This window comes from Trifolium pratense, linkage group LG2 (genome assembly GCF_020283565.1).
Source record: "Trifolium pratense cultivar HEN17-A07 linkage group LG2, ARS_RC_1.1, whole genome shotgun sequence".
Lineage (NCBI taxonomy): Eukaryota > Viridiplantae > Streptophyta > Magnoliopsida > Fabales > Fabaceae > Trifolium > Trifolium pratense.
The window spans coordinates 7768481-7783160 of NC_060060.1; the positions used below are offsets into that span (position 1 = coordinate 7768481).

General features: G+C 35.7%; 2 protein-coding genes across 2 annotated transcripts; both read right to left on the reverse strand.

The window, feature by feature from the left end:
* Positions 1–7575: 7575 nt before the first annotated feature.
* Positions 7576–10344, reverse strand: LOC123904090 (double-stranded RNA-binding protein 1-like). Its single transcript, XM_045953778.1, has 7 exons — positions 10110–10344; positions 9922–10029; positions 9562–9779; positions 9022–9135; positions 8679–8898; positions 8095–8205; positions 7576–7986 (listed from the first exon to the last, which is right to left on the reverse strand). The coding sequence occupies exons 1-7, from the start codon at positions 10327–10329 to the stop codon at positions 7673–7675; spliced, it is 1305 nt and encodes a 434-aa protein (XP_045809734.1). The 5' UTR covers positions 10330–10344; the 3' UTR covers positions 7576–7672.
* A 1396-nt stretch (positions 10345–11740) lies between these two features.
* On the reverse strand, positions 11741–14463 carry LOC123909966 (double-stranded RNA-binding protein 1-like). Its single transcript, XM_045960940.1, has 7 exons — positions 14165–14463; positions 13708–13815; positions 13271–13488; positions 12709–12928; positions 12368–12478; positions 12179–12247; positions 11741–12058 (listed from the first exon to the last, which is right to left on the reverse strand). The coding sequence occupies exons 1-7, from the start codon at positions 14385–14387 to the stop codon at positions 11775–11777; spliced, it is 1233 nt and encodes a 410-aa protein (XP_045816896.1). The 5' UTR covers positions 14388–14463; the 3' UTR covers positions 11741–11774.
* Between the last annotated feature and the right edge of the window lie 217 nt (positions 14464–14680).

Consider the following 14680-nt stretch of genomic DNA (forward strand, 5'->3'; position numbering starts at 1 on the left):
TCATTGCCTGATCCTTTGATCCTGCACCATTCTGACACACCAACCATCACACTGGTTAACAAACATCTGAATGGACGTAACTACGGTGAATGGAGTCGCGCAATGCGTCTCAGCCTCAGCGCCAAGAACAAATTCGGCTTAATTGACGGAACCGTGAAAGCGCCGTCGGCGGCTGATCCGAGATTCCCTTTGTGGCAGCGTTGCAACGATTTGGTTTTAACATGGATCCTTCACTCCATTGAACCTGACATAGCCCGCAGCATAATCTTCTCAGACACGGCGGCGGCAGTTTGGAGTGACCTACATGACAGATTCTCTCAAGGAGACGACTCGAGAATCTACCAAATTCGGCAGGAAATTTCTGAATGTCGTCAAGGATCCCTCTCGATCTCTGATTATTACACAAAACTCAAGAGCCTTTGGGATGAATTGGGATCCTATCAGGAACCAATTGCATGCTCTTGTGACATGTTGAAGAAAGTTGCTGTTAGAGAAGAAAAAGAGAAGGTGATGCAGTTTTTGATGGGGCTTAACGAATCTTATTCACAGGTTCGTGGGTCAATTTTAATGATGAGTCCTCTTCCAGACACTCGAAAAGTTCATGGATTAATCCTTCAACAAGAGAGACAAATGGAGGTTGCAACACGCAAATAAATTCCACTTGCATCTCACGCTATGCAAATTGCTCGCACACCAGCGCAACAGACTGAAAAATCCTTCTCCAACCGCAGAGACTTGAAATGCACCTACTGTGAACTAGATGGTCACGAAGTGGATGGATGCTATTATTTGAAAGGGTTTCCCGTGGGACACAAATGGCATGGAAAGAAACAAGAAAGCATCAATCCATAATATTGAGGTGAAGAGAGAACTAACAAATGACAGTCCAACCTTTACATCTGAGGAATACCTGCAGATTATGGCTATGCTTCGCAGCAAAAATGGTAATGACCAGCCATTTGCAAATGCATCAGGTAAATTTACATCTAACTGCAATAGTATTGGATATGATGCACATTCAACACTATATTGGATTGTGGATAGTGGAGCAACAGATCACGTGTCACATCTATCACCTACTCACAATAAAAATAAAGCACCTCATGATTTTGTTGGACTACCTAATGGAGAAAAAGCTGTCATTGAAAACATTGGATCTATCCAGTTGTCATCCTAATTGCTTCTTGATGGAGTCCTACATGTTCCTAAATTTCGTGTGAATTTGATATCTGTGAGTAAATTGACACAAGCATTGAAATGTATAGTAACATTCTATCCAAATTTTTGTGTTGTGCAGGACGTGGATACGAGGAGGACGATTGGCCTGGGCAAGCATTTTAATGGTCTTTACTACCTCACACCAACTCAGAACCCTCACCTTGTGCACCACATAATGCGTGCCTCTGACCTTTGGCATCAACGTCTTGGACATCCATCTGCTGCCCCTCTCCAGAGTTTATCGCAATGTTTCCCAGAAATTGTTTTTAATTCTAAGCATGTTTGTGAGATTTGTCCCTTAGCAAAACAAACTCGATTGTACTTTCCTTTAAGTTCAATAAAAACTATTGCACCATTTGATTTAATCCATTGTGACATTTGGGGACCGCACAAAATTTACACCCATTCAGGGGCTCGCTATTTTCTTACTATTGTTGATGATTTTACTCGCTTCACATGGGTACATCTCATGAGTTTCAAATCTCAGACCCAAAATATATTAAAATCATTTTTTGCTTGGGTTAAAACTCAATTTAACTAAAACATTAAGATTTTACGCTCTGATAATGGGGGTGAATTCACATCAATGCGCCCCTTCCTTGATGAACGTGGCACTATCTTTCAGCACACATGTGTCCATACCCCTCAACAAAATGGAGTAGTCGAACTTAAACACCGTCACCTTTTAAATGTAGCCCGTGCTCTACGATTTCAAGCAAACTTACCTTTGCAGTTTTGGGGGGAGAGTGTCCAAACAGCATGTTACCTCATTAACCGCCTACCCACACCTTTACTTTCCCATAAATCTCCATATGAACTTCTACACAAATCTCCACCAAATTATTCCAACCTTCGGGTCTTTGGTTGCCTCTGCTATGCCACAAACCTTAACCCCAATAACAAATTTGACTATCGTGCACGACGTTGTATTTTCATTGGTTATCCTCTTGGACAGAAGGGATACCGTGTTTACGACCTTGAAGGAAAAGTTTTTTTCACCTCTCGGGATGTCATATTCCATGAACATACATTCCCGTTACACAACCTCCCACCAGAAAACCAAGATGACAACAATCCTGTCCTACCCCTCCCCGATGATCCGGTTGCACTTCCTGAGCCCGATACAACTCATTCCTACTCACCAAATACAACATCTGATCCCTCACCCAACATAACTCAATCCCACACAACACCTGCATCCGGTTCTACGCATAAACCACTACAAGTTTACCATCGACGCCATCCACGTGCCACCACCAATTCCTTACCCGCACCCCCTACCATGACATCTTTATTGGAGGATGATTCCCCTTTAGAGGACACCCCTTACTCCGATCACCCCTCTGCTCTTCCTATACCACCACCCTCATCTCCACCAACCACTTCATCACAACCATCTCCCAATCTCCCATACAACAAGCCCCCCCCCCCCCCCCCCCCCCCCCCCCCCCCCCCCCCGACCTTCGTCGCTCATCCCGCATCTCTCGACCTCCCTCACATCATCGAGATTTCAAAACGTACCATGCTGCTATCCTAGGCTATAGTGACTCCTCGTCCTCCATGTCAAGCACTCGCTATCCATTGCAACAATATGTCTCTTACTCTGGATTATCGGATACATATCGTCATTTTGTGAATAACATATCTCTCTTGGTTGAGCCTACAACTTATGAACAGGCATGCCATGATTCCAATTGGGTTGCTGCTATGAACTCTGAGATTCAGGCCCTTTAGGAAAATAAAACATGGTCCATGGTCCCACTACCTCTTGGCCAACGACCTATCGGCTGCAAGTGGGTGTTTAAGATAAACTATAATGCACCAGTTGATTATAAGGATCCATTGGGTGCCAAAGGTTTCACCCAACGTGAAGGTATTGATTATAAGGATACGTTTGCACCAGTTGCCAAATTAATCATTGTTCGCTGCTTATTAGCCATTGTCGCCGTTCGACATTGGCCTTTACACCAAATGGACGTGCAAAATGCATTTCTTCACGGGGATCTTGTTGAGGAAGTATACATGCTTCCCCCTCCGGGATATTGTCGACAGGGGGAGAATGTAGTTTGTCGACTCCACAAGTCACTTTATGGGCTCAAGCAAGCATCACGTAGTTGGTTCCAACGTTTTTCTTGTACCATTCAAGAAATCGGCTTTCAACAATCAAAGGCTGATTATTCACTGTTTACACAGGTTCGTGGGGATTCTATTACCGTGGTGCTACTTTATGTTGATGATATGGTCATTACCGGGAAGAATGAGACAACCATCAATGATCTCAAGAAGTTTCTCAATAGTTGTTTCAAGATTAAAGACCTTGGAGTTCTCAAATACTTTCTAGGCATTGAAGTGGCTCGGACCAAGGCAGGAATAACAATATGTCAAAGAAAATACACATTAGACATATTAGAAGAAGCTGGACTACTTGGAGCAAAACTAGCAATGGTCCCCATGGAACCCGACTTGGTGTTGACGGAAAATGAAAGTGAATCTCTTAAGGATCCCACTCGTTATCGCAGGCTAGTTGGGAAACTAATCTACCTCACAATTAGTCGGCCCGAAGTCACATATTCTGTGAACACACTTAGTCAATTTATGCAGGAACCAAAAGTACATCACATGAAGGCTGCTCACTGACTTCTTCAATACTTGAAAGCAGCTCCAGAACAAGGGTTATTATTCCCATCAGATAGCTCACTTAATTTGATCGGATATTGTGATGCCGATTGGGCAAGATGTCCGACAACACGTCGTTCTGTAATAGGTTATTTTATATTTCTTGGAAAGTCCCTTATCTCATGGAAAAGCAAGAAACAAACCACAGTTTCAAGGTCATCAGCAGAAGCAGAGTATCGTTCAATGGCTGCAGCCACATGTGAGCTTTCTTGGTTGAGATACTTGTTAAAAGACTTACATGTTCCACATCCTGAGGCAGCAAAATTATTTTGTGACAATCAAGCAGCTCTACACATAGCTGCAAATCCTGTCTATCATGAGCGGACGAAACATATTGAATTAGATTGTCACACTGTTCGTGAGAGAATCAAAAGAGGAGAAATCAAGACAGCGTATGTACAAAGTGGGAATCAGATAGCTGATATACTAACGAAGCCGCTGCGATCACCCGTGTTTCATACACACCACAGTTGGTGTAACAATCTAAAAACAGAAATAATATTCTTAAAGTATCCCTGCTAATGTTGGTGTAAGCCCTAGAGGCCAATAAATGTATTGAATAATTTACTTATCAAATAAAAAGGCTTTTCTTTATTAATTTTATATATGTTAAAATGATAAAGTCCCTAGAATAGTCAGTTCACTTATGGAACGTTAAGTATGACTTAATCGTGAGATTCCATTAAATATAAGAACACTATTCTTAAACATATCCATAGTCAAGCTTTATTGTGAAATGGGATAACGTTAAAGCATAAAGACTATTATGTTGGTAGACTGATGATCATATCTCACTGATCATGGATAATGAGTTATCAAGTCTTCACATAGATATAAATGTTAAGGGTAACTTTATATCGGATTGACCCACCATGAGAATACTACATAGAGTGTTATGAAATGTCATAAGTTTTCTCATAGTGATAAAAGGTGTATTCCACCCTTCGACCTGAAACCACTATGTACCCTAGATGCAGGAGTGTAATACCTTGTTGCCATTCAAACGTTATCCGTAACTGGATAATTATAAAGTTGGTTGATGGGTATCCCACGAATCATGCTAAGGGACATGAGTGACCTAGATGGAATTTGTCCCTCCTACATAACGGGAGATATGTCTATGGGCCCAATATTGAACTAGACAAGGATGACATACTATGCCTTGTGTTCAATATAGACATGAGGGCAAAAGGGTAATTGTGCACAAGATATTTATCACGAAAAGGTTAGTCAGATCACGTGACATTCCTGTGACTTGGGTAACAGTGATGTGTTGCTAGATACCGCTCACTGTTTATAATATTACGATTAATATTATTGCCAACATCATAAGAACCTACAGGGTCACACACATAAGGACAGTTAAGAAGGGAAAAATAAGTAAGACTTATTGCGGGGGTGCAGTTAGTGACAAACGGTTATTGGGCTTGAGAAGCCCAATTTCGTGTAAACTAAAGACCTCATAAGAAACTCTATAAATAGAGCCTTATGAAGTTCAGTAGTTACGTTTTTACAAACCCTAACCGAATTTAGAGAAATTCTGAATTTCTCTAAACCCTAAACCGCACAAAATTCCCTCAGCCTTCATCCAAGAACAGCTAGCACTGTGAGATCGAAGGTTCCTGTTCGTGTGGACTAAGTGGAGGTGCTGCAAGTGCGGTGCTTGTGATCAAGAAAGGCGGCCACAAATTTGTTCTTCAAAGGTAATATTCTAGACCTGATCATGCTCATTCACAAGAATCCATTGATGGGAAATTTTAATTTTAAAATTCCGCTGCGTTTATAAACGTGTTTATGAATTGATTTCCCAACACGTGAGAGAATCAAAAGAGGAGAAATCAAGACAGCGTATGTACAAAGTGGGAATCAGATAGCTGATATACTAACGAAGCCGCTGCGATCACCCGTGTTTCATACACACCTCAGCAAGTTGTGCGTCATTGACATCCATACTCCAACTTGAGGGGGAGTGTTAAAGGAAATAAAATCAACATTTACTGTAGTTGATATTTTCATATGTAAATATAGAATTATGATATTGTCATTATTTATCATTAGTGCTGTATCTCTTTGACAGCTCATTCTAACTGAGCATTGTCCTCTGCTATGTCTATATAACAAGCAGTATGTACAAATTATATACACAACAATACAAAATACATTTTTCATATATTTGTTTACGTCTTGTAACAAAATCTCCGACAAGTAAGGATTTTAAAACATAAATCTAATTAAAATTTCAAAAAAATAATTTGCCTTTTTTTGTGTGTGTCAAGTTTGTCCTTTATGTTGTAAAACATCAAAATTATTGAACCAATTTCATTTATAAATGTTAAAAAAGTCTGACTTAAATATTCAAAAAGATAAATTACAACTTCAATTTATAAAGATAACATCTAAATTACATCATATAATGATCATTGCCATATCCATTTAACCAAAATTAACATGGTCTTTTTTAGTTTTTGTCTAAAATTGGAATTCATTGTTGTCAATGAGAGTCTAAGGGGGGTGTATTGGATTAGGATTTTGACGGACAATTTTAACAAAAAAAATCTTGAAGATTTTAAAAGATTTTATAGGATTGTATAGACTTTTAAGACTTTTTAAAAGACTTTTTTACAATCAGGATTTTCCAATTTGGATTTTAAAAGACTTTAATGGATTTTATAATACAAATTTTTAAGATTTCAACTGACTTTATGAATTTTTAATATTGAAAAAAACTTTCCATTCTTGGTGAAAAAGAAAAAGAAGGGAATGAAAAAAAAAATTAACGTGAAAAAAACCAGTTGAATGATAATTAACGTGAAAAAAACAAGTACATCCCTTCCTTTGATTTGGAGATACAGGGAAAAAAAATTATGAATGGATCATAGATTCATAATATATAAGAAAGAAAGAAAGAAAGAACAATAAATTGAAAAAATTAAAATCGATCATAGATTCATAATGTATAAGAAAGAAAACAACAATGAATTGAAAAAATTAAAATCCATGGGCAATAATATATATAAATAATATTGAGTACACTTGTATGCATGTCCATTGTCATTCAAAAGAAATCACCATGAAGAAATTTGAAAGAGATTGAACGGGAGTTGATGGTGAAAAGAAAATCAGAATATTGATAATGTTCTATTCTGTAGATAGGAAAAAAAAAAAGTCTTGAAATATTATAAAAAGTCTCATGGGTTTGGGTGAGATTGTTGGAGGAGTGTTTTGTGTGTATTTTCAACTAAAAAGTCCATCAAAATCCATTGCAAAGAAGAATCCATCAAAATCCATAGACTTTTGAATACCAGTGGACATTTTAAAAGTGATAAGAAATCTCAATTGAATACCAACAGATTTTGTTGCCCTGAAAAAAAAATCTTAATTGTCTTAATTGAATACCACAAGATTTATTTAACTTTTCTAAAAGTCTTGATTGAATACCACAAGATTTTTTTATCATAAAAAAGTCTTTTAAAATCCTATGAAATCCTAATCCAATACACCCCCGTAATTTTAGCGTTGAATGATGAAATATTCTTTATAGTAAATCACTGAAAGATCATGTACACAACTTGGTAACAAAAGTGGACTAAAAATGTAGTTAATTAGGACAATGGTGTAAAGTAAACATTTTTAAAGAACCTAAAATTGAATTAAAACAAGCACTTACATCTTAAATAAGTCATCTAGAGTTTTACTTGAAAGCAACATATACATTAAACATCAAGTTTTGTAATAATACTTTAAAGCAAAGTCATATATGAAACTTGTTTCACAAGAATCAAAAGTCTTTCTCATTTGGAAATTCAAGACTCACTGCAACCCATTTATCCTCAGCAATAGGTAAAACTGTAATCCCCTTAGGGAATACAATATCTGGATAACTTGTATACACCTTGAGCCTGTCACAAAGTTGGTAACTACTTGTTTTGGACTCAGAAATTTTAGCACAAAGACGTTCTGTAGGCGAAGATGAAGGACACATGTTACTCGTCTTCATTTTTTTGTTAGGGGGAACTGGAAAAGATTCATTTGGCATGTCTTTGTTCATTTTGATATTAGTAGGTAATATCTCCTTATCCACCAAAACTTCATCTGTTAGAACACAATATCATAAACATGCTCAATTGTTAGCATTTTGCATCTTTGAAAAAAGTAAAATAGTTTCATGATGTCAAAAAAGTGATTGGTGAGTATATATACCTTCAGGGTTGAGTTTCTGTATGGATTTAACAATGTCTGATTCAAGAGGTGATTTTTCTGCTTCATTTTCTTTGGCAGGGGAAGAAAAAGAAGCATACATTTGAAGTCCACCTGTGAAAAACATCAATATTATTAGGGTCTTGCTAACGAGTGCCCCCGGGGCACTTGCATTCCATTAAAAGAAACTTTTTATTCAAAAAATTAAACACTCCAATTTCCAATGCGTTGACTTTACGCATTTCCATAAAAATTCTATAAAAAACTTACTATTTAAGGGCTTAAAGAGTGCCCCGGGGCACTATTTAGCATTTCCCATATTATTAAAGCATAATGATTCATATTCATGATTATTAATATTATGCTATACGTTGCATCTATGTAGCATAGACATTTCAGATTGAAGATGTGTCTGGTATATGACGTTGCCAGGACATTCAAACATGTGATGATATTGAATCACTTTTATTTTCTCAAATTATTACTTGTGTCTACGTAGTAGTAGAGGCCAAAATTGTTGTGTTATATCGAAGTACTCACTCAAAATGATTCTTATGCATGAAGGAAATTGAAGTGAATGAACTTACACTCTTTTAGGGCAATGTAAGCAATCTGTGCAGCATCATGTTCTGCCTGTTTTTTGGATCTAGATGCCTTTCCATGAAATTCCAAGCCCTGTACTTCCACAGTTGAGAAAAAGTTTGGCATATGAGGAGAACCAATCTGTGTAGTTTTATATGTTGGATTGGAAAAACCTTCTCTCTCTGTCAATTCCAGCAGCAAACTCTTGAATGGAAAAGATTCCTCCTGAATAAGTAGGATAAAAATCAAAATTCAATTATAACTATTTTTAATGCACAGATGCTGTTCAAAAAAAAAAAATGCACAGATAAAACACAAAATATACAAGTAAACTTGAATAAGTTTGACCTTCAAACACAATGGATATACTATTAGTCTTCTTGGAATTGAGAGTTCAGCTTTACTCAATTCTACAGAACCACCAGCTTGTAAAGTGAGGATTGTTTCTACTTTGTAACCATATATTCAGATTCAGGTCATCTCACAACCAATGTGAGACTATTAATAACTCTATCACTTGATAAATCGGGTTATTATTTCGGGTGAGAATATACTATGCTAGAGTAAGCTTTGTATAAGGCCCGAGCTTGATCCATTTTAAAAGTGTTAGGTATTAGTATGGAAATTACATCTCATAGCCTCATCTTTAAGGGCAAATCTGGAATTTTCAAAAATCTGACAGGGGCTGAAAATTGGTTTAAAGGCCTAGTTCATTATTTTTTTGAAAGAGGCTTTACATAAAAATACTATCACACTAATAGGTCAATGAAATTAAGTTCTATTTTAATATCTAGCATCCAACATCTACTTATGAATTTGATGACCATAAAATATCCACACAAAATAATGTAAATTTGGAATCACATAAGAAATTACAACGACACTTGCCTGCTGAAACATGTCAACAATTTTTGTAGCACCTTCCTCTGCCTCTTTTCTAGTGTTGAAAAATGTTGGGATTTCAAATGATTTTCCATCAATAACAACAATAGCCTTATGGTGAATGTCATGAGGTGGCCCCTCAGCTTTAATTGTAAAAACAGGTGGATCAAGATCGTTCTTTCGAGTATTGTTTTGCTGCTGAAGTTTGCTCGAACGATCCATATCTAGAAGAATGAGTTGATTATTTTTGTTAGATAGATGTTGAAATAGAAAAGGAAAATAATAATAATTACTTGAAGAGTAGTAACCAAACTATCAAAAAGATTTGCAAATACCTTAGTGAGTTAAGTGAGAGAAATTGTTTACCGGTTAAAATAACTCGAGATTGTGGTGGAACTTGAGTCTCTTGAGGTTTTGCAGCTTCAACTTTCTCTTTTGGATCTGGACCATATTTATTGTTTGGTATTGAAGAGCCTAGATTGATGTAATGAACCACAAACATTAGAGTAAAATTGTATGTAATGTAAATCTAGAAAAAGAAAGAAATGTATTACCCGATGGAGGAGAAGAAAAGTCGAGGAAAGCTTTCATAGCAGCATGGTTATGAGCTTCTTTGGAGGAATTGAAAGTATTAGAAGAAGTAAAGGTAACACCATTGACAGAAACAGAACCCTTAAAGCTTGGATTATGTGGTGGACCGGCTTTCGTGAAAGAGTAGCGAGGCAATCTCCACTGTCTCCGTTGACACAACTCTTGCAACTTCGACTTGTACATTTTCACTTACACTCCTTCAACACTTAGATAATGAGGAATTATGATCATATATTTATATGATAAGTAACTTTTGTTTCTGATCCTGAAATGACATTGAAATGAATGATATTATTAACCATGTGATTGTGAAGAACATTAGTTGTGCATGATATACAGTTGCATTCAGATGCATTAGGCTTGAATGAGAGAAGGGTCATGAAAATGTGAACCGTTTCAAGGAAGATAGTGTGTTGAGTTAGTACTTTTTGTTTGCCACATGGTTTAGTCTTTCTTGAACACTATTTTGGTGTTTTGTGTATTCTTTTGTCTTCTTGTTTAACAGCATTTTAAGAATGTATGGAGTATGATATATATTATGATATGCATACTATTTTTTTTCCTTCCTTTTTTTAATATCAGATTATTGTTATAATTTTGGTTTTCTCACTATGTAATTCTTCTAAAATCGATTAAAATTAATAGTCATGCCTATAAACTTGTATCAAACAACTTAAATTATCTCACCAAAATCATAAACATTAAAAAAATATTCAAAAAACAAGAGCTTAATAAGTTTCTACGGTTATTAAAAATAAAATAAAAACTCCCAAGAAAACGGCCAAATTCTTCAAAATTGGGTAAAGTTTCTTTAAAAAACGGATAAAATTAAAATAAATTAACTCAATTTTACTGATATCACCACGAGTTCTTTTATAATCGATGTTTTCACTAGTTTATCAAAAAATGAGTTTACCACCGATTTAACGCAATTTTCATACCTAAACACGCAAAATCAGGCAATTTTACGTGTTAACAAACGGTTTTTTTAGCAGCCTGCACTACCTCTTTTATAGTGTTGAAAAATGTTGGCCTTTCAAAAAGTGGTTTGGCGTCAGGAATTTTAGCTTCCACCAACTTGGCCAAACCAATAGCCTCAGGAAGCGATTAGGGGCGTAAAACAGCGAGATGTTGGTGTGGAGGGGTTTGGCTTAGCTTGAAAAACTGTCCGGCCTGAAAAAACCAGTCCAAAGGGTTGGAGTCGTCGAAGGATTGAAGGCATATGTTGGGTGGTTGGAAAGGAGGTGGTGTTTGGTGTTATAGGAAATCTGTTCACGGAAAAGGGTAACTTGGGATGAAAGTTAGGTGGATATTTGATCATGGTCAAAGGTTTGGAACGGTTGTTCCAAGCTGTGCTGCATTTCGCACAATTGTTGAAGGATATCTTCATTGCCACGAACAATGCAAGAAGGCATTAAGACAGGTGATGAAAGCACCAAATTGATGCAAGATCAATAGAAAGATTCCTTTAGAGTAGGAATAACTCCACATGAGAAGACAAGTACATAAATTTTGTCCAAATCCACAAATCAAGAAAATACTAACAAATTAGATTGCTATTCTAGAATGAAGTAAAACAGCCAAATTGCTGGCATAACTGAAGGATTAATATGTAATCTTTTAGAACCTTATTCCTGATAATAATCCTCAAGCCAACTAGGTGGCTTTTTGGTACGTTTGGCCATAGTAAGTGCAATTGGTCGCGACTCAATGATAGTCGATCCAGAGGCTTGATCCGGAATTGTATCATCAGTATCTGAAAATTGATATAATTTGGGTGAAGAAGATGAAGAGCCCATGTTGCTCATCTTCATCTTTTTATTAGGGGGAAGTAGAAAAGATTCATTGTGCTTGCCATTGTTAACTTTGATATTAGCAAATAATATCTCCTCGTCCAAAGGTTCATCTTCATCTGTTAGCATAAACACAATGTGAATAGCATGCTCAATGGTTAGTATATTACAACTTTGAAAAATGTATAATATTTCAAGATGATTCAAAAAAGTGATTGATGATTAAGAAATTAACATACCTTCAAAGTTGAGTTTCTGCTTGGAATTAACAAAGTTTAATATCTCCTCATCCAAAGGTTCATCTTCATCTGTTAGCATAAACACAATGTCAATAACATGCACAATGGTTAGTATATCACACCTTTGAAAAATGAAAAATATTTCAAGTTGATTCAAAAAACTGATTGATGATTAAGAAATTACCATACTTTCAAAGTTGAGTTTCTGCTTGGATTTAACAAAGTCTGATTCATGAGTTGATTGTACTGCTTCATTTTCTTTCATAGAGGAAGAAAAAGCAGCATACATATGAATTCCACCTATGCAAGACATCAATATTATCAAATCATAATCACATACACTTTAGGTTGAAAGTACATCTACTGTCCGACACTGACCCATATGGTTATATTCAATCGCTTTTACTTTCTTAAATTGTTACTTGTGTCGACGTAATAATAAAGGCCAAATTTATGGTTTTATATCGAAGTTTTGTTTTGCATCAAAGCGATTCTTATACATGAAAGGAAAATGAAGTGAATGAACTTACACTCTTTTAAGGCAGTGTAAGCAATCTTTGCAGCATCTTGTTCTGCCAGTTTTTTGGATGTAGACGCCTTTCCATGAAATTCCAAGCCCTGTACTTCCACAGTTGAGAAAAAAGTTGGCATATGAGGAGGACCAATCTTTGTAGTTTTATATGTTGGGTTGGAAAAATCTTCTCTCTGTGTTAATTCATGAAGTAAACTCTTGAATGAACTAGATTCTTCCTGAATAAGTAGGATACAAGTCAAAATTCAATTATGCAGACAAAACACAAACATACAAATAAACTTGAAAATGTTTGACACCTTCAAAACAAAGTTGATATAATTACTGATGAATCTGACAAGGCCTAAAAGTCTGTTTAAAGGTCTAGTTCACTATTTTTCGCGGAAGAGTTTCGTATATAAAAAGACTAACACACTAATAGGTCAATGAGATCAAATTATATTTTGATATATAACCTCGAACATCTAGTTATGGATTTGATGATCATAAAATATATCCACACACACACACAAAAAAAAATCTAAATTTGGAATCACATAAGAAATTATAATGACACTTGCCGGCTGAAACATGTCGGCATTTTTTGCAGCAGCCTGCTCTGCCTCTTTTATAGTGTTGAATAATGCCGGGTTTTCATATGATTTGCCATCGATAACAATATTAGCCTTATAGTCAGTGTCATGAGGTAGCCCCTTCATTTTAACTGTAAAAACACGTGGATCATGATCGTTCTTTCGAGCATAGTTTTGCAGCTGAAGCTCACTCGAACGATACGTATCTGGAAGAATAAGTGATTATTGTTGTTAGATATATAGATTTAAAATATATCAAAGATTTGCAAAACCATTAAAGAGTAATATGAAATAATTTTTTTTTTGAAGAAAATGTGAAATAAAGTTAACAACATTTTCTGAAGACTCAACCAGCATCCAATAATTCAAGTTCATAAGTAGTTGCTTCATATATAATAAAATGCTTTATTCAAGAAATTGTTTACCATTCATAATAACTTGAGATTGTGGTGGAATTGGACTTTGCTTAGGTTTGGGTTTGACAGCTTCAACTTCCTCTTTAAAACCATATTCATATTTTGGTATTGAAGAGCCTAGATGGACGACACAGCACAAACATTAGAGTAAAATTGTATGCAACATGTGAAATTGATGTAACCTAATAATTCCTATCATCAAATTGTATTTCAAGACACAATAGTAAAAGGGAAAATGTACAAGAAAACTTTCTAACAAAAGTGATTTTAAAACTTTGTCAATTATGAAAAAATAGTAACCCTTCAATGATCAAACATTTTGATAAATTTAAAAAACTTTTCTCATAATTACTCAATAAAGTTACCACTCTCAAAAAAGAAATGAATAAATTGTTATAAAAAATCACCTATTTATCTTTCTATTACATGAAGTTCATTGTAAAAAATCCATGAAGGGAAAGAGTACCTGATGGAGTAGAAGAAAATTTGAGGAAAGCTTTCATAGCAGCTTGGTTATTGGCTTCTTTGGAGGAATTGAAGGTATCAGAAGAAGTAAATGTGACACCATTGACAAAAACATACCCCTTAAATCTCGGATTGTGCGGTGGACCATCAATATTCATGGCATAGTACTCCGGCAAACTCCACCGTCTCCGGTCACACAGCTCCTTCAGCTTCATCTTGTACATTTTCACTCTCACTACTAATTAGATTGATTAATTTGGAGAAGAATTAACGTGAAGCACTTATTAATATGATATATTGTTGTCCATTTTTTACATAGATTGTAGTATATATTATGGTTGAAATGACATTGAAATTAATAATATTAACTATATATGTGAAGAAAATCAATAGTACATGATATGCAGTTTGATAAATGCATTTGGTATGAAAGAAAGAAGGATAGTTTTGTGTTGATACTTTTTGTTTGCCACATGGTCTGGTTTGTTTTGAAGACTATTTTGGTCTTTTGTGTACT